Below are 21,019 nucleotides of genomic sequence, written 5' to 3'. Positions count from 1 at the left end.
TTTTAAACATACCTTTCAAACATGAAAGGATTGTATTTCTGTATTCTGAGTTAAGAAATTTATTTCTTAACTGAATGTAAGAATTAAGAAATATGTATTAGGAGATGAATTAAGAAACCTATTTCTCAACTTAGGGCCTTTAAAAATAACTAAAAAAGCAACACTTTGCTTTACTTTTATTTTAGATACTTTAAGAATACAAATCACATGTAGTTATTCCTACTTGCTTTAGCAAGACTAGTGGAGATTCAGTTCGTGAAGATGAAAGGAATCAATCTAATAACATAGATGCTCCACCACAGGCACCTAACAACAACAATGCCCCGAACATGTACACTCTGTCCTCACCTTCCTTCCTCCTTCCCACTTTTAAGTAAAAGAAAAGTGACTCAACATATTTGTTATGGAATGTCGAGACAGCTGCAAAGCTTATTAGCAAGCCAATTTTTCCTCACTTCTAAGTTTTCATGCAAACCAACACCTGACATAAATTGAAAACTATTAAAAAAAGAGTAATTAGTGGAAGTTTAACTGGGATAGTAAAAACATTTAATGATTTGGGCATTTGCGCCGGAAGTCTTACCAGAGTCTCTAGCAGGTGAACCTGGCTTCGGGTTATCTACACACAAACGAGATATTTAGAAAAAAAAACATTGAGAGATCAAAAGCAGATTATAATACAGTAACTTTGAAAGGGACGAGGAAAGATTAACAAATGCTACTGTTCAGAAATTTCTCTTTGGACAGTTTTGACAGTGTTTCTAGGATTTTTGCAGGCAGAGCTGGCTGGGGTCACATACACAGAGTTGGAATAAAGTGACCAAACTTAACTAGTGTGAAGAAACCAAAAGCAGTGGGACTATCTGACTCGTAAATTATGTCAGTCACCCCCCTGTAATTTTTTTTTCCTTTCATAAGCTAATGCTGTTATTTGTTTGGTTATTTTACATTAAAGACTGTACTTTAAGTTGATGCAATTAACAGAGTTTCTGCTACATTAACCTATATGTCAGACCCTTGTTATGCCTGAACATATGCAGTACAATTCACTAAGTCTTATGCAGCATTTTGGTTTGCAAGTCTGATTTCAAATGCTGAACTTTTAAATTTTTTTCTACTAAATACACATTACTTAGCTATTGTCACTTTTAGAACTACCAGATTTGTATCTCACTTAAAACAACAACAAAATAACAAACAAACAAAAGCATGAAAAGATCCACATTATATAACTATTAATATGGTCCCTACAATGACACTTCACTTTGCTTGCAACAAAACAGGAGAATAAAGGATCTTAATAAATACTTCTGTGCTGTTTGGTCACAGTCTTTGTTACCCACATTAAATTAACACACCAGCAGTAGTTTTCTAAAACTGTGTTTTGACCAACAGCTGACTCCACCCAGAGGCCGGTATCTTCTGTATAGTGCTTCTATTCGATGTAGCATGGTCTTGCCTCCTCCTAGCTCTAGCACAAATCAGATCAGGTCTCCTTAGGCTCTCTGCATATTCAGTGCAAAAAGGCTGGCACCTCTAGAGCACAATTTTAAGACCTCAACTTCAGCTTCCAATTCAATAAAAGATCCTCTCTCTTCACTTGCCTTACCATCTGATTCACTCATCTAGTTGTTTCTCAAATAGCCACCTGTTTTCAAGTGTCAGGGTTTGGAAACAGGCTGCTTTAGCAGAGAGAAAACTTTGAAGGGCTAAATCAAACTGATCAGCAGAAAGTGCTACTGTCCTAGGACTGTAATGTTGTGTTAGGTACCACAGTGCAACAGATCTAGTGATGGTACCCAAAGAGCTACTGGGCATTACCTGTTTAACTAGACTTTTTTTTTTTTTTAACCAACTGAGTGAAAGAAAAGTGACTCAACAGGTTTTCTTATAAAATGTCAAGGCAGATGCAAAGCTTATTTGCAAGCCAATTTTTCCTCACTTCTTAGTGTTCATCCAAACCAACACCTGACATTCATCAAAAACAATTAAAAAAGAGTAATTAGAAGTTTAACTGGGATAGTGAAAACATGTCACAATTCAGGCATTTGTGCTAGAAGTCTTACCAGAGTCTCTAGGCTTTGCAGGCGGACCTGGCTTGGGGTCACCTATAGACAAACAGAGTTAAAATGGATTAATTCAGATTTAAATGCTACTTCCATAAGTAATTATTTATGGACTTAGTGCCATCTAGTGAAGACACAGCAATGAAACAAGTAAGACTTGTTAAAGAAATGTGTGAAATATATGCAGCTTTGTGATCCAGACCAGTAAAATGAAATAAACACAACTGGACTGCAATTATTTTCATCTGTAATCTATTACTTCAGTCAACTCAATGCCATTATTACATTTAGGTAATACAGGATGGATAGACATTACATTAAATACCACTGAGCAGTACCCAGGAAAACATGATACTTACCAGGCTGAAGAGCATCTTCCAAGCTAAACCCATCTACAAAGAAATAAGGGACATTTTAAGTGTAAGGTGAAAATTGAACTAGTTTTAGACTATTTTTTACACAAAACGCTCACCACAATGTTTTCACCAAGAATATAATGGCATGCTCATTCAACAGCGGCCCACAGAAGAGCATCACAGAGTTATGAGTCCATTAGCTGCTAAACCACATGGGATATCCCAACAGCTAGTTCAAGTTGAGCAAGCTTGAAACATGCAGATGAAAGCCAATGAAAGGAATTTTCAAAGGGCCTTTAAACTTATAATATCAAACTATTTATCTCTGTAAAAGCATTAGCAGAAGACTCTAAAATGTAGAACTCTTTTTGCTATTAGGGAATTACTTTCCTTTTCAGAAATATCACAACTTTGTTGGCCACTAAACTGAAAAATTCAGTCTCAAATTAGTATATACAGTTATACTTGACTTCACAGTAAAAGGTATTAGAGGGCAGTTGGATCTCACCATTGTCTGATGGTGCCTTCCGAGTTGGAAGAGGTTTCTCTGAAGGTACTGCTAAAGACAGATAGAGGGGTGGGAAAAAAAATGTTGAAAAACAATTTCCTACACTATTAGGAAGATACATACAGGACAAATTTAAGCCCATGTCTATACAATGGAAAGCACGAGATCAAACCTATACAGCAAGATGTTTTCCTCTCAAGATGAATCTGAGTGTTCCCAAAAATAAATTTCAATTCTAGGTGGTCACCATTTTGACCCAATGTAGCTGAATTGTTCTACTGAGGTTTAAACAAACTGTATGTGGGGACACTGTCACGCTCAGTCATGCAGTGATATTCAGAAACCATCAGAGGGACAGCCACTATTTTCCTGCCCTCCCCCCCCAAAAAAAAAATAAAAAAAAATTGCAAGAGTGTAATACTTGCCAAATGCATCTTCTAACCTGAAGTCATCGTCATTGCCTATAAACATATGAAAACAAAATCACAGTATTAACACTTTTTTCTTACTCAAAATCAACAGTTACTATGGTTGTAAACATGCCTTTGATCTTTCTTGAAGTATGTTTTCTGTTTCCTGCATCAGACGAGAAGGATGTTTTTGAATCAGAGCTAAAGACAGATATCCTTCTCTATTTCTCCAGGCCACCACCCCCCACAAAAAAAGGAACAGTGCTAAAAATTGTTGCTATAGAAAGGGTCCAGAGCACCACAACCTACTCCTACAGTTAATATAATGTACTTATCCTTTTTTTTTCTTGCCACTGCTATTGCATGCCTTCTTAGTGCCATTCACTGCATATTCTTTCCCATCCTTCTTTCCCCTAAGCCACAAAATGAGCAGGGTTACAGCTCCAATTCACAGTAATTTACAATATCCAACTGTGAAGAAGAGCAATGGAGAACAAAGGCTGGTGTGAAAGTGATATGATTAGGTAAGGATTTAATACTTCGGCATTAAAAACAGATTTTCATGGTTTTAGAAGACTTATCTTTTTCCCCTAACAAAGGTCAAAAGTAGTGAAGATGATTAAGTTATTAGCATAGGTAACCTTGAGCAGTCTCTTCAGCTTCCTAAAAGACAGCTGTCACCACCGTGGTCTCTCTGCTCCAGCTAGATTAAGTTTCATTTTCAGCCATTAGGAAAATAACATTTCTTTTGCTATATTAGGTCAATTGCTAGAGCTACTGCTGCTCAACCAGCCAACTGCAACACACTTACTCAGGGCGTTCGTGCTACAAACTGGTTTCCCAGCATGTATATAGTAATGTGATCTTGGCAGCGGAGGCTCGTATGATAAACAGACACTAAAACAAATGCTTGGGATATTTCAGACAGTTCATCATTCATACTCTCACTGAGGCACAGCAAAAGGAAAAGGCATGAAGATCTATGGCGGATGGTGAAGCAAGACATCCAAATTTTCTGCTCGAGACACAAAGAAACTGGGAGTATTTTTACCTATTGAGTATCAAGCCACCCAGAACAAACCTTAATTCCACCACATCTAACTTAATTCAGAATATATACACATAAAGCACTCACTGATGTGCATGGCTTTTCCTGCAACTAAGAAGACAGCTACAGAAAGGGAATCATCACTGGCTACTGCAAAGTCTGAAGAGGGGAATTAAAAAAACAATTGCAAGCAAAATGTTCCTTCTGCTTACAGGACAGGCCACACTAAGACAAGGACAAGTCACGAGACTGAGGGATGCCCATATATGTGGTGGCATCATTTACCTCAGCTGAGGTCAAAATTGAAATCTCTTTTCTTTCTCAAATAACTGCACTTTTAATGCTGTTTTCACAGAAGAAATGAATCTAAGATCCTTTATTTTATTTTTAATATGGAAACATGGAATGACAACTTCCAGAAACACCCTTCAAGGTAGTCTTCAATTCAGGCAACTGAACTGCTATAGCAAGAACTGAAATCTAAGCAGTAATTTGCATGCTGTAACATCCAAATGGATTATTATCACCTTGCTCACAACCAGGTGGGGAGGTAGCACTGCCTGGGCCGTGCCCCGTCCTTTCAAGGAAACAGACAGAGGCAACTCATGGCTTTATGGTAGTGGATCAACTACGTGACTTTAGAACCCCCTAGATAAAGTCATGAGGTAAAGATCATGAGTTTAAAAAAGAAAAAAAAAAAGTTAGTTTACTTCATTTTCTTCACTCCAGATCGAGACTATAAGCTCTTTTTGATACTTAGTTCATGAAAAATCATTTCACAGAAGACAAAATATTTGCAAGTCATTTATCTGAAACCTACATTATCTTGCAACACCTTAAAGCCTCAGTAAAATGACCAGACCCAAACTACTTGACACAAATCTCAGCTCAGGAGTCACCCCTTTGCTTAGACTATAGCAAGAAACCTCCATATTAACAAGAAAAAACACGCCAAAGAAAGAAAATTCCTTCTTTCAGAAAGAAAAAGGTATTCAGAAAACACCTGGAGCAGAGAAGAAGTTTGTTTATCCATTGTTCATAACAATCCTTCGTATGTCTTTAAATCTCTTGCTTTTATGACTGCACTCACTCAGCGTTTAGTACTGGTGGGGCTAACCAGAGGAACAGTTCAAATAACCTGAACTGAAGGAGGCCCAGAACCAAGGACTCGGCTGGTTTAAGGGAAGAAACAATGAGACAGTGCAAATACAGATACAGAACTAGATTAAAGGTAGCAGCCTGATCCAAGAAGAAAAAAATCAGCAAGAGTATGCTGCACTCTTAAGAGGTTTAAGCCACACCTACAGTAACTGAGCTTATGTGCATTTTGTTTAGTCTAAACAAGTTTAATTGCCAATAAAGCTGATTAGCACAATACAGCAGGTATTTCTAGCTCCTAGGGGCATGAGAAGATTCAAGAACATCTCAGAAGTGTCCGCACCATTTTCCTTCCATGTCCACAGTTCAAATAACAGGATATCATGAGAAGAGTCAGCTCCTTTCACAGGTTTTGTGTCAGATGGAGGGAAAAAGCAGGTAAAAGAGAAGGTGAAATACTTCACCTTTACACGAGATAAGGTACTTCAGAGCAACCACAAGCTTTTGAAAAGCTGATGAGCTAGAAGGTACTCAAGAGAGCCAAACAGCTACGAAAACAGGAGTCCTGCAAAGACCCACTAGTGCTCCCAGATATTTACTGCTGCAGAATTACTCAAATTTATGTAGCACTGCAGGAGCTGACAGGGGCCTTGAGCTGGGGAAGTTCCTCCCTGAGTAATGTGTGGCAACACACCCAGACAAGGGACTTGGGATGAATCACCACACACTTTCTTACATAAGCAGCAGTCGGCATGAATTTTGTTCTCATAGAAGCGCCCATGTTTTCCTCCTTCCCCTGGAAGGCAGAGGTTTCCCCTGTCTCCCCAGCGCCCCTGCACGCTGCAGCTGGCACCGACCAGACGGCAGCAGCGAGCTCGTCCCTGCCCCACCGCTGGATGCTACCTGCTGCTCCTTCCCTGGCCTCAGTTCAGCTCTGTCCTGCTGCCTAGCTGCTGCTCTTCATGACACCTGCAAAAACGGTCGTGTTCATGAGGCCATGGCACGTGGATCTTGGAGGACGGGGGTGCTGGTAGCCACACGTGCATAAATTCAGGAAACCAGACTAAACGCAGCTTTTCCGGCTTCCAATGTGGAAACGGGAATTTACACTCTCATGTCCCGCACATGTTCTCCTTGGGGGACTTAAAACAGAAGAAGTATTAATATTCAACACCTAACCATATCAGAAGTCAGAGAAAAAGCAGGAAGGCCAACAGACAGAACCTTGCTCATGAAACACTTCAAACATGAGAGGATAGCCATGAAACCCCTTTTTAAGCTTGAGTCTGAATCAATTTTTGCCCCACCAGCATTAGTTACAATCACAGAATATCACAAGTTGGAAGGGACCCACAAGGATCATCAAGTCCAACTCCTGGCACCACACAGGTCAACCCAAAAATTCAGACCATGTGACTAAGAGCACAATCCAAATGCTTCTTAAACTCCAGCAGGCTTGGTGCTGTGACTACATCCCTGGGGAGCCCATTCCAGTGCATGACCACCCTCTCGGTGAAGAAGAGATGCAAGTGAATCACAAAAATTTTTGAAAATGTCAAAAAAGTGACACTGTTCTCAGAATGTAACTGCAAGAAATGCCTCTGAGGCTTGAAACGGAGAGCCTGGAACACGAAGACCACTCGCTGCGGGTGGAGGAATGAGCTCACAACCACACCACTCCTCCCCGCTAGGGCAGAGGTTTGCAGGCAATGTCCCTCTGCAACAGCAGCGCAGAGGGGATGTTTACTCCCACTGCCAGGCAGCGCTCTCCTGGAATTAAATCCCACATGGTCAGTGTCAACTCCAGCTCCTCCTGTAAGTATCCACCTACCAATGCTGCTTTTCACATTTATTTTTTACCAGACAGACATTTAGAGCCACAGAAAACAAAAAATCTTTGCAGGAAGTTCTGTTCAGAAGAAAAAAGCCCTCTCCCACCTAACACAAATACAGTCTAAACACAAATAACATCTGCAAATCAGCCAAAAAGCAACAACAATTTTCTCCATTTAGGGAGTGTCGTCTTTCTGCACATCTGGAGCAGTTGCTAATGTTTCTGCCTGGAATAAAGTCAGCTAAGGCTCCAGAGCAACCAATAAAAATACTCATTTCCTCTTCAAAAATATGCATAAGACTAATAACTATCACGTTTAATTTTGGACAGCCATCCAAAAGTATGAAAGTACAATGGGGCTCTAAACATCAGCTTTAAAGCAGAGTTTTCCAGGGAGGATTTGATGTGGGAGTAAGAGGACGGAATAAATAGCTCTAAATTAGCAGAAAATGTGCAGAAGAACTGGGTAAACCACAAAGCTGGAGAATTAACACAATGGCCACAGTCCTGCCAAATGATGAGCTGCTTATCCAGAAAAGAGATGAGGTAAGAACGAACTACAGAATAGTTACAAAAGGTCTAGGAACCCCCGTGAATCCATCCCGTGCAGATAAAAGCAGATGTTCAGCATCTCAATCACTATCTCCAGAGGTGCCCTCCAGGCTCAGCTGTCCCACAGTTCTGTGACTTGGGTCAGTTCTAGTCGCTGGACCAAATTCCTGCTCTGCAGACCTCAGGCAGCTGCCAGCCAGATAAATCACTCGGTCCCCCTGCAATTCTTTGTTTGGATCAGAATTGAAAAGCGCTGCTTCACTGCACAAAGTTAGTAGGCAGAAACCTAAACTAGACTCAGAAGCAGTCTCTGGAAACAGAGCAAATCTCACCCGCAAATCTCTGCCCCCAAATCTCACCAAAACCAAGCACTGTGGGCACTAGGCAACCACTTCCCCTTTGGCCACTTTTGAAACTCTGTCCTGGCTAAGCAATGCCTTTAGTGTTTTGTTTTCTTTACTAAGGCAAAGAAACCAAAATCCTTGAAGTACACGTTGCTCACAGCCTACAGCTTCAAGGTTCAGGCTGTGCCATAGAGAGTCACAAAGCTGACGAGCCTTGCAGCTACTAGTCACATAGCTTACCTTTCCATAACCAGCTGCGTTCCCACCACAAGGCGCAGGTTTATTCTGCAAAGGTCATATTCAGTATGCAAGCACCTCTTCCAAAGTCATCTTACTTCTTGAGGATTTCCACACTTAAATCTAGCAATAGCTTCAACAGCTTTTGGCAGGAGCCTTTCCATCGTCAACCAAAGTCTGAAGCACGTCCTTCAAAACACAGGGCATGTCACAGGCAGCCAAAACTGTACTTTGAAAACCATGGAGCAATACACACAGTGATGGAAATAAGACACTGTGAGGCTGGGAAGGGCACCCACACCAGGTTGACGCTCCGTGCTGATGAATATTACACCTCGCCGTGATAACTCTGCCCACAGCTATCGCCAAAAAATAGGTTAAACAGACTAGAAAAACTAAGATGGAGGTAAACCAAATGATTAGTCTCAAATTTAAGAAAACTATTTTACTCAAGCAAGATGCTAACTCATCAGTATTCTGTAATTTAATAAAATCATTGGTTCTCATGAAAGCAGCTAAAATTGACATCAAGTAACTTAATGTTATTTTATCACCAGAGGTTTATCTACACAACTATTCAGATAACAACACTCCAATTTCTCTTTGCACTGAAAAACTTTACATGCATCTGTGTACTCCAGCACCCTTCGCAGTCTCGTACAGAGGAAGGGAAAAGTACCTTCAGGACAACCATGCAATCTGCCGTGACTTCAGAAGCCATGTGCCTCCCCTGTTCATCTCAGTACTCAGCAGCACACTTTTTCCAGCCATAAAGCATGTCAGGTGATTGATTGGAGGCTTCCCTCCACCAAGCAGTCAGGAATCACCTAGGAACAAAGCCAGCCATTGTTTTGTTTATCTACACCCGTATTTGCTTATACTTTGCACCTCCAGTGGCTTCCTGGGGTGGGGTCAGGGCAGAAAGGGAAAAAGCACAGTCCTGGAGAGGGCTCAGAGGGAAAAAGAGCTGCAGCAGCGAGGCTCAGCTGCAGACAGGTTAGGGAAATCTTCATTGAATGGAAGATGATGTTCAATTTTAGCACAGGAAGGAAGCCAAGATTTGTGATCTGGCAGCCAGTTAACTAAAAATTCCAAAACCTCAACAGTTAAAGAGTGGTAAATAATCTTCACTCTTATCGAGGAAAAAGAATCTATATCATAACTTATAATTAACAAATCTCCAAACCAGAACTTGGCCTTTCATTAAAAAAATTCTTTAAAATGAAATTTGAAATACACACTGGTGGTGTACACCCAAGTCAGCCAAGAACACTTGTATTTTACAGCAGTTCACTGAAATGATGGCTCCACTGTAAGCAGGAACATTTTAGGTCTGCTGACACCTGCAAGCTGACAACTTATTTCACAGCTTATTTCTCTTTCACTTTTTTCACCAGAACTCCTACCAGTTCGGTACAGTTTCTATACCAGTAGCTAAGTCCAAACAAAATGTGTAAGCTAATCAGAAACATTAACTGAACAGAAAAATAGACTCTGCTTTTATAGACTTTTTTTCATTGTGGCTTGCTCAATTATGACTAAAAAGATTTTTCAAGAACTATGCATGCTTTAAAAATAGCTACTACGGTTTTTGCTGAAAGGCAGAAGAGAAAGACATTGCATTTTACAATTTGGGTTTCCTGTGGGTAAGATGGAGAGAGAGGGAAACAGCCCCAGTGCTGTGGTTTGCAATGACTCAACTCATATTTTAATCCGCTGCTCTGAGACTGAATCATTTCTGGCACCACTCAGCTCATTTTAAAACAAAACCTACAGGGGTCTGGTCAAATGCCAAAGCTTAAAGCGTTTCAAAAGCACCGAGGACACTTTTCTTCCTGTAAATATTTACTATTAAGGTGTTGAGATAGAACTGTGATAAATGACAATTAAGTAAGACAGGGCTTTGTGATTTGCACTGCATTGTGCCATCCCAGCGTTGGCTTGGGAACATGCAGGACTAGGTTCAGCCACCAGATGCGTGATGTGACTGACACCAGCCGGCTTCCCTGGGTGACGAGGAACACTGGAGGAGAAGGTTTATTTTGGTTTTTTTTTGAGTAGCAGTCTTAACGCCACAAAACTGCTACCTAAAAATACTGCAGAAGGATAGCCATGCACACAGAGGTCAGTGTGACTAGGTTTTGTTACCTAAAACGGGTAGATAAGAAAACAAATATGGAATTCAGCTCAGTGGCAACCAGCAGGCCTGTATTATGGCGTATGATCTTTCTCAATGAGGTTTTCTTCTGGTTTCCTGTCAAAAACAGATTTATCTTTTTACTTTCCATCCCTCATTGTTGTTACTTCAGCAATGAGATAACCTTTCTTTTCATACCAAGGCTACTTTCTTGAGACACAGTAGATCTGATGTGTTCATGTGCTCAGTAAAACATGTGAAATGCGTTCAGAATAAAACCTTTGGCATCTCTAGCTCAAGCGCATCTGGTGGAAGCACTTCTGCTTTGCTATATTTAGACAAAAACATTTATCACAAATCCTCCACGTCCACCCTAGGAAATCGTTTCACCACCCCTTGTTTCTACGCCACCTTCCAGCACTAAGTGGATTTTATATCCTAATGTTAGCCCTCGCAGGGGGCTGTTACATATGCTAGACTTTAATCTGCACTGTACATTTAGTCATTTCAAGACAACCCAGGAGAGCAATAGGAGTGTATGGAAGAACTGTTTGCTGATGGGAGCAGTGCCAGCATGGGGCTGCCAGGGGAGGCAGTGACAAAGATGCAGCAGCAACACCTGAGGGAAAGGAGAAGAAGGAGCAGTGGGCAGGGAAGGGGAAGAAGAGACAATCAGAGAGGCCTGGGTGCAATGAAGTTGTCAGCTCACTATAGCCACATGTTTCACAACACAGCTCTTGCCTAAAGTTTTTTTTGGAGGAAAAAAGGTCCACATTTCTGCTTAATCTGCACAGTAAAGACCTGGCCTTTACAAAAGGCCAAAATGGGAAGAAGAAAAGCTGGAACTTTTTGTGAAAGCTGAGGGGGAAGGAGTCTTGTAAATCAGAAGTTAAAGCCATCGGGTAAGACGAGTAGGGAGATCTCTGACAGAAATACATTAGCTATGGCTATGTGACAGGCACCTCTGCAATATTTTGGGGAGGCAGAGGGCAGGGAATAGTTGCTGAAATAGCTACTGAATTCGGGATTCAATCCCAAGATGCTTAGCCTCTGAGATGTATTGAGAAACACAGCGGCAGGAAGAGATTTCTGGCATGAAAGAGGGAAAATACAATCCAGCATGGGACAAGGAAGCAAGGGACGAAACAGAAGACTGAAAGAATATCAAAAAGGATAACCTTCTCCAAAATCCTCCTACATAGCTTCCCCAAACCCTTCCCTGAAACTTCTTGTTTCTAAGCTTAAGATGGACTTGTGTGCCTCCAGAGCCGTCCAGAAAGCCCACAAGGCCTACTAAAAACTACCTTATCCATGCCACACTTGCCTCACTGATTTTCTGTTCACCACCTCACACTGCTACTACTATCACCACTAGCCCTTTCCCTCTTCATACAGGATAAAGATTTTATGCCAAATCACAGGGAGAAAACGGTGGGAAAAAAAACACAAATTTCAATACTCTTGCTCCATTTTTTCCAGATACAAGATTTAATTTTTGTGGCATGTATCTGTAAACCAATGATACTACCAGCATATTACCAGACTTGCAGGATTTGCTCTCATGAAAATATCAGTTTAACCGATTTTTCACTTGTTTCTTTCCTTCAGAATACTGAAATTCTTCACAAGCAAAAGATGCAAACAATATTTTCTGTGGTTAGGCAAAAAAAAATAAAAAATTACAAAGACAGTTTTGTAATTAAAATCTGAGTAAATTTTTACCACTAAAACTTTCACCAGTGACAACTATAGATGTTTTTAAAAAAGTCACTTCACGGAAAGGTTAACTTGTACCTCAATACATAACATTAACTGATGAAAGAACAACTGCTATCCTACAGAAGTTTGATTTTACCTGGATGAAAACTCTTCAGCTCAGAAACTTTACACACACTAAGATACAAATACTATTTCTTGTGAAAAATTTGTAAGAAATCGGGGGCCTAACAGGAGTCTTACAGGAGTTAAACCATGGGGAAAGCAGAACTGAATTAACATCTGCAGCTAATTAACAGCAGCACCAGTCAATAGCTTTCCTTTTATCAGTACAGTTAAAGACGCTATTTCTTAGATGTTTATAGCATGTGTACCCTTCCCAGATGACTGAAATCTGTATAAAAAAAAAAAAACATAAACAGGATTTGTTACATAGTTTTAGTAGGATTTGTTGCACAAAACAATGATGTTTTGTGCTGAAACCTGACTTAAATTTAAATTGGTTCTTATTTTAAACACATTTAAAATGATCTTTTCCCCAAAATATGTTAGCATAATTCCTGAATTTGGTGTGTTAATTATAGATTTTAAATGAATCGTTCTATATCTGGAGAAGGTATTATAAGCATGCCTTATGCCACCACGAACTAAGTGTGCACCATCACAAAAAATTCTTTTATGACTTTTTGGAACTCTTCAAAGAAAATCTTTTAGATCCTGCTCTTCCGGGCTCCCCAGTCACATCAAATGCCAAAGGATAAATCAGTCTAGAAGACGTCTGTGTATAGTATCCCTGCAACAATTTTATTTTCAACAGGTGAAAAATGTGCTTTCCTGTAGCAAGCTGGGAAATCTTTCCCAGATTACAGTCTGTGAGCCAGAGAAGCTAGTGTGCAAGGTTGAGAAAGCAAGAGGGTTTGTTTGTTGTTTTTTAAATGGAAAAGCAAACAGAACTAGCTCTTACCATCACAAGCAAACTTCCAACTACTAGCTTTTTGCAGTATTGGCCCTAGGTCTGCAGAAAGAGTGACTCAGTGCTGTAGCTTCACAGTTCGTGAGCAGGGACAACACTGCCGAATTTTTCTCAGTACCCAAAACCATGATAAGATGTGTGTGGTAACTTGCAGGAAGTTAAATTAAATAAAAGTTTCCAGAGTTGAGACTGTTTGGACCTCCAAAGGAACCAGCAGAGAACACGGGCAGCACCAGGACACGGCACAGCTCAGGGTGAGAGATACTGTAGTGACCCTCTGGCTCCAGAAGGAGCCTTGATTCTGGCATTGGGAATGTGTGGTGGTGTTTGTGGTGGAAGTGCTGTGCCCGCTGCATATGGGCAGGGGTGTGCAAATGAGGTGTTAACAAGTTGGAAGTGCAGGACCTGTGAAACTCCTGTCAGACTGGAAGGTGAAAGCTAAGAAATGAGCCAGTGCCTGCCCCGGGGTCTGTGCAGGAGCCAGGAGCACTGGGCAGGGCACCCTGCTGGGGCAGAGACCAAAGCTTGGGCTTGTCTCAGGAAGTCGTAATGCAGGCAGGGTGAGATCTGTGGAACACAACACGCTTGGGAAGTATGAATGGCGAACCAGTATGTGTGCTGGGAGGGAGGAAAGTCTGGAGAAGCCTGGCAAGCAGATCGGCCCCTTTCCTCCAGGAACATTGTCTGGTACTGTGTTCTCACTGTGGCAAAGCTAGTGATGGGTTGCTAGAGGTTTTTCCGCTTGGAAAGAAAATGTAGGCAGCACGCTACAAGAAATAAACACACTTGCTGGCATCACAGAATGCAGCCTAGGCTAGCATCAAGTATCAGCAGGCATTTCACGAACACAGCAGTCCAAGAATGAGAGGAAGGTCATGGAGCAGAGCGGGTGCATCATATTCCCTATAATCCCCAGGCATCTGGCAAGGTACACCAGTACAATGGCTTGCTTAAAACTGTGCTCCAGGGAAAGGGAACCTCATCTCTAGGAAGCTGCAGGGCTAATTCAGATAAAGGCAGGAACCTGCCATAGCAGCCCTGCAGAAAATTAGATACCTCAAATTCCTCAGGGTGATACAGTACCAGCCAGCCCTGGGGACATTAGGACTGAGACAGACATTCATGTTTCTTCCCCTGCAGCAGATAAGATCCAGAAGGAAGGGATCCTTATTGCTTGAGGACCTGGGTTTACCTACTAGGTGGCCTTTGAAAATGAGATAACGAAATATACTGTTGCATATGATAAATAGGATTATTTTACCTCATAAACTATTCTGTGCGTTCTGCAGATACAAGACCTGAAGTCTGTAGGTAGCATTCAGACATCTGTGACATTAACCCAACCCAGACTGTATGGACAAGGCTCAGAGTTTGTGATGGGTCCATGCTCAGACTGTGATGTTAAGGCCTACCATCTGGTTCTCAGAGAGCAAAGGCTGGGAAGGGGAAGATTTTAGGGAGTGTACATGCCCATTGTTACAGGACTAATTCTTATTGCCTTCTCTGAAGGTGTGGAACAGTTGCTGGAGGTGACTTATTGTGATTAAAGGTATGGTTACATCTCCAGAGAAGGTTCAGCATTGAGGAAACTTCCAGCGTGAGATGTGGCAGATATGCAAGGAATCTGTCCCTGGATCCCCTTGGCTACATAACCTGAAGCCTTAGGTATTGGCAACACCAGGGGCGCTTGGTGTGCAGACTCTAAGAAAAATAGCATGGAGGGTGGAGCAAAGACACCACGGCCAGGCTCTGTGCTATCACTGCAGGGATGGGGAACCTGCTGCTACTATAGAACTGAGAGATTACATGGCCAGCCCTGACCCAAACTAATAGCAAAATTATGTCCTCTCGGTGAACTCTGCTCACTATAATGCCAAAACACACCTCTGTCACAAAGGCTACCCTCCTCCAAGGTGGAGCCACCCCTCTGTGAGCATGCACCCAAAATTTCTGAGCCTATACTTTTAAAGAAAAAAATAGAAAATGTTCTACCAATCGTAAGGAAGGTACGTATGACTGCAGTCATTCAAGCTCCACCTAAAAGTAAGAAAACGGTATAAAAATACCTCAAGAAAAAAAAAAAAAAAAAAAGTGTTAGGGAGCTAACATCGTAGACAAGTAAGGAGGACACTTCTGACTTCCGGGATCAGTCAATGGGCTGAATCTCTTTTCCCCCATAGGGACACCTACTGGATGAGATTTGAATCCTCAGTTATACTGAGTGCTTCCCCGGGAAACCTACCATTCCCTGTAAAGATAACTTATATGTAGCTGGCTGTGTTAGTCATGTTCCTGGTATTTGCACATGCTTTGTAGAGAGGGTTTTTATCACCAGCAATTCAAAAGAACCTGTACTCCTGTTGCTTCAATTAACTACACCAGTCATTAATCTACTAGACTGAACGTGTATCATGCTACTTGTGCATCCATGATCATGGTAAATCAATATATTGAATACACCTGGGCTTTAGTGCCGAGCTGGTCATCACTCACAACCTAGGCCCAGCTGCCCCCAGCCCACCTGATAGCTGAGGACAAGCTGCAAGGAAGGCAGAGGGGCTTGGGGCCTGCCAAACTTCCTTACCCTTTAACACAACAGAAGGGAGGTAGGGTAAATTTAGCAATGAACATCTATTAATGTCACGATGACGTTAAAAGAAGAGCTTAGAGTTAGGTGCATGCCCAAACAGCTCTTAGATACACATTTCTCAAGAATGTACTGGGCATGGCCTGGGCAGGGTGCGAGCAGCAGAAGGCTGTGGGGTGCCCTGCGTGGGAGGTGGCCGCGACCTGCCCCGTGCTGGTCACAGCCGTGTCCAGTCAGCACTGAAACAACCCGTCACACCTTCCCCTGGCCTGTGGAGCACCATGTGCTCAAATACACTTAAACAGCAGTATCCGCTAGGGCAGGGAGATGCAAGGAGATGCTGGTGAACAGGCACAGACTGAGTGCAACCAGCGAAAACCAGGGCATTTGAGACTAGGAGGGTGAGAGATTCTGGGCTCAAGTTGAGCCTAAGGGAACAGCCTAAGCGTTTGTTTCATTCTTTGTGTCAATACCTGAATCCACGATCCAGTTTGCTTTAACTGACAGTAGATAAGTAAAAATTCCCTCAGTTGAGACTGTTTTGCTGATGACACTCTCTCAAAACACTTTTACTAGACTGCGAAGAGGTGTTTCCTGTGCCAGAGCAGGGAAAAACAGTTTGACTGAAAGAAGCTGGCCCCTGTCAAGATGATCTTAACTGATAAAGATTACTATTATTACAATATTTCACTAACACAGCTGTCACTTGATGAAATACAAGTTTAGTGCAGAGTGAGGTTCACAATAGCAAGAGCTAACTCCGAATCCTTTCTTAAGTGCAGGCAACCCCATCACGCATACCAGAGTCACATCAGGAAAATATTGAAATTGGTCTTGGCTGGACAGCAGTAGGCTGAGTCACACTTAACTCTTGCCAAGTTGCAGCACTTTAACTACAGAAAGCTGAAAGATTGTTGCAGTGATATTATTTTGATGGAGCAATGCAGAGGCCATTTTATATAAATAACAACACATAAAAAGCTCTTACCCATCTCAAATTAGAGGAAACAAACATGGAAGAGTATGTGCTGCACTTTTCAAATTCATGCTGTAATTTATGCACACTAGCACTGCTACTAAAATGTTTAATTGGAAGAAAAATTTATTCCTTTAATGATATTTAAAAGGCAAACTGCAGAGACCACAAAGCAGAGATCAGTCTCCAGCAGTCCCTGCTCCAGACGAGTGCTCTATCCACAAGATCACTCATTTTGCCTCCATTCAACCAACAAACCAGTCATTCTTGTCAACAATGACTTGCCCCAGCAAGAGATCAGGAACACACCCATTTCTTTCCCTCTACTCATAGTCCTATAGTTACCGCAGTCTTAGGAAGAAGGGATTTTCATCCGTAATTTACCTTAGGCTACTGATCTTACAACACTGATACATCAGCTCTGAGCACGTATTTTCTTCATCTCCTCGTGTTCACTACCACAACTATTTCTGGTGGCTACTGTGTTTCAATCAGCAAGCTGTACTCAATTCTTGTGAAGAATACTTCAGGCACATATTCCCAAGTCTAAGCCCTAGTATGTCTTGATCTTTCAGCAGTACAGAAGGGAAACTGATCCTTCCGTCTGCGTGCAAGCTCTAGCAGTTTTCTGCTGCTCATCATGCAAGGTTTTTTTATTTTTATTTTTTAATTCACCTTCTAAGGTTCTGTGCTCTTCACATAAATTGTGCAGATATCCTGTTACCTAGTACTTCTTGTCACTGGATTCTGAAATCCAGATGCCTGAAGTTAGATACTGGGCTAACCTGGTGGTTTTTTGCAGAGTTAAGATGGCTGAGCCAACCCCACGACCAGCCCAAGCAGGAAGTCTCCGTCCTCCCCTGCCCCCCCCATTTCATTTCCACTCTGATGTTCAGTCCTGCCCCTCCCTTGCGCTGGCTCTGCCACCCCTCAAACCCTCTGCAGCAGACTCAAGGAAGCATTAGTCATCTGCCGACTCATCAAGCTGAATCATCGCTCTGATGGGCACCAGACCAACCACAGAGGGAGAGAAATGGACAGATCCCGCTTCTAGCGGTAGCAAGCCGTTAGACTGGACATGTAAAGCGATGATACAAAAACCTCACGTTCACCCTTCCTCTGGATTCAGCCCCAATGACATCTGAATTCCAGCTCCGCCTGATTTGCAGAGTTTGTATTTGGCAAGTGAAAAAAAAGACACTTCCATACCAACTGCACGGTTAAAATCATAAGCCCTTAAGCAAGTTCAAAGTTCACCACTGTTTAATAGCTCTCAAATATTCACACGTTGAATACTGTTTGAAGTCTGACAGCTTTCATGTGCCTAAAATATATGACTCAATACAAGCTTATTCTCAAGGCCATAGACTTGCAGGCTTGAATTATGAAAGCCAGCAGTCCAGGAGAACTAGTCACAACCAAACAGTTGCATGGCAGCTGAACTCACAGCGTAAGATCCTTAGCTTTCTATAGCAGTTCTGTCAGTTCAGACTACAGACAGCCTACCAGCAGAGAAATTCAAATTTTCAAAAGGATACAATTCAGGCTCTCCTTCCTTTACTTTAATCTAAAATTGCACCACCACACATCTGAAATTCCTGAGCGGCTCCACCCTCCCCAGGCTGACATTCTCGACAGTTCTTGAATTCTTGTATGTTTTCTTTAAGAAGAAGTGTCCAAACTAATTATAATCTATTTATATGGTTCATATTACCAGAATTGGCCAGTGCTCTGATAAATTAACCTCAGTTTTGGAAGCAATCTGTAAAAAAAAAAAAAAGTAGCATCGGTTTCTTCTGAATTCTAAGCAAACCCCCTGAAGCTGTGTTTTGCACACCTGCCCTCCACTGAAGCAGGAACCGGACAGCCTGTATTCACCTCCAAACTGCTAGGCAGTACGTTTAGAAGTGCTGTTTTTGAGCAACTCCAAATAATTCCACATTGTAAGAGCCTCAAAAAAGACCCTGCTGTCCAGGACTGTGGGGACTGTTTGCAGAGAAGCGCATTTTCCAAATAAGTAGTAAGATGATATCTCAGTGTCAACAGCATGAATCATCTCCAAGTTTTAGAGTCAGTGACTATAAAATGGCACTATTTTTCCATGAGCCTGGATTTGCTAGCCTCACAGCTAAGACCACAGCAGTACAACTCCATTCATATAGGCTTGAAGCCGAATTGCTTAGCTAGCATCCTGCCATACCTACAGCTTCCAGCTAAAGCGAGGAACAGGTATTTTTCCTTCCCTCCCGCGGTGAAGAGATACCGAGAGTTAAGCTTTGAAACGGTACTTTTACAGAGAACTTGAAAGAGCGCACCTAGGCATAGCGTTAGGTCTTACTAAGAAGGTAGAGAAAAAAAAGTTTCTTAGAAAGAAGTGGGAAATGACAGTTTGCACGGCATTTTCCAGCTTTAGGAGCCCGGCCATCAGGTCCCAAGTGGTGTGCGGGGGGGGAAGCACTGGGAACTCACTGAATGTTTTTTGCTCAAATGCAACCACGCTACGGCACAGACACCCTCCCCAGACACTCCCTGCAGACGCGAGCAGCTCTCAGAAAACTCGCTGCCGTGCTTTACGCCGCTGTTCTGCCATCGCAATCATAAAGAGCGGGTTGGCAGGCTTCCTGGCCAGCACGGAGCCGCTGCCCGAAGTTACTGTCAGCCTGCCTGCTTGCCTAAAATGGAAGCCGAGCCGCAGCCGCTGCCACAGCCACAGCCACAGCTCCGCTGCTGGCTGCTACGGGCTACGGGGAAAGCGCCGCGCCCCGACGGCGAGGCAGGGAAAAGAAGGGTGCTGCGGGGCGAGAAGGGAAGGGAAGGGAAGGGAAGGGAAGGGAAGGGAAGGGAAGGGAAGGGAAGGGAAGGGAAGGGAAGGGAAGGGAAGGGAAGGGGTGCCGCGATCCGCCGGCGGGGCGGACAGGGGGACCCCGCCAGCCGCTCCTCACCTCTGCCAGGTGCCAGGAGGGCGAGGAGCGCCGCCAGGAGAAGCCCGCCGCCCCGCATGGCTGCCGCCTGCCGCCCGCCCGCTGAGAGGCTCCGCGACCCGGCCCCGGCCCCGGCCCCAGCCCCAGCCCCGATCCCGGCCACCGCCCAGGCGGGGCGGGACCGAGGCGTAGCGGGGAGCCCCGTCGGCAGCTTTCGGGGCCGCCCCCCGGAGCCTTCGGGGAGCCGCGCCCCACAAGTGGCCCCAGCCCTCGTAGGGCTTTGCCGGCTGGAAAAGTGGAAGGACACCAAGTTTGTGAATCACCCTCACCAGTTCGTGAAGCGATGGTAGTATTTTTTCCTCCTTGACGGTTCCTATTCCAATAATTTTCGGAGTTAACCCGCGGCAACAAGGAGTTTAACTCTAGCAAGCTTAATATCTTAAATTTATGCCGTGTTTTAAGTTAAGGATAACCTTTTCCCATTAAATACTTGAATTGCAAGATTTTTTTTATTTTTTTTTTTTTTCCTAGCTGTTAACATTTACGGAGTCAACATTATGTTGCTTGTAGCAGCTTCCCCTTTTCTGGAGATAAAAGACTGAATACACGCACGTGCCTTTTGGCATAGTCATTAATGCTAAGTGTATGTACATAGGAAGTTATTCACATGCCTAAAGGATGTCCTCTAACAGTGTTTGCTTATGACCGTTGCTAATCAGCAGCGCTATGTACTTCTCTATTTAATCAGTTTGTACCAAATGACATGTATTTATTTTTTTTCAGGAATGCAGAACTAGGAGGGAAAGCCTACTTTACCTCACTGGAATTGCCACACATCGCGTCAGGCCCATGTAGTTTCCTGTTTCCAAAATTAGACTTCGTTACAGTTAACATCTTCAGATGAGATAGAAGCAACCTCCTGTTAGGACAGCTGTGAGATAATTGCACTTCACGCTGGAGCTCCTCCTAATTCCTAATGTTTTTCAGTTGGTTCTACCCTTCAGGCAGTGATACAGTTTTTTGCCTCTAGTCATTATAAAGCTAATAAATTTTCCAGAAACACCAAGTTATTTTTTTTTCAATCTTGCTAATCTTTTGATCTGAAGATGTCACTGACTTTCTGTGAAACTGAGTTCAATTATTTGTGGTTACCAGCTCTTCTTTGTCTGGAATTGTGATTAACAAGAACACAGTCCTTATCATTTCACATGTAAAGCCAATGCATCTGAGAAAAAAAAAAAAAAAAAAAAAGAAAA

At 42.7% G+C, this 21,019-nt stretch overlaps 1 protein-coding gene and 1 long non-coding RNA gene across 9 annotated transcripts in view; one reads left to right on the top strand and one right to left on the bottom strand.

Annotated features, from left to right (window-relative positions):
- Positions 1 to 19,989, bottom strand: part of LOC311429726 (CD99 antigen-like) — a 27,125-nt gene extending 7,136 nt beyond the window's left edge. For 2 of the 8 annotated variants that reach the window (XM_084505918.1, XM_084505915.1), the window contains exons 1-6: positions 19,785 to 19,934; positions 3,356 to 3,391; positions 2,931 to 2,978; positions 2,426 to 2,458; positions 2,067 to 2,108; positions 584 to 619 (exon numbers count right to left, since the gene is read on the bottom strand). In XM_084505918.1, coding sequence (XP_084362044.1) covers positions 584 to 619; positions 2,067 to 2,108; positions 2,426 to 2,458; positions 2,931 to 2,978; positions 3,356 to 3,391; positions 19,785 to 19,842 — 253 coding nt within the window. In that variant the 5' untranslated portion in view covers positions 19,843 to 19,934. Of the gene's footprint in view, positions 1 to 583; positions 620 to 2,066; positions 2,109 to 2,425; positions 2,459 to 2,930; positions 2,982 to 3,355; positions 3,392 to 19,784 lie in introns of all 8 variants that reach the window. The other 6 variants (XM_084505916.1, XM_084505913.1, XM_084505919.1 and 3 more) reach the window with 5 other exon arrangements.
- Positions 19,984 to 21,019, top strand: LOC311429729. Its single transcript, XR_014688363.1, has 2 exons — positions 19,984 to 20,109; positions 20,547 to 21,019. It is a non-coding gene; the product is annotated as an uncharacterized lncRNA (long non-coding RNA).

This window comes from Aythya ferina (genome assembly GCF_964211825.1).
Source record: "Aythya ferina genome assembly, chromosome: 1".
Classification (NCBI taxonomy): Eukaryota; Metazoa; Chordata; class Aves; order Anseriformes; family Anatidae; genus Aythya; species Aythya ferina.
This window is presented reverse-complemented; position numbering and strand designations above follow the sequence as displayed.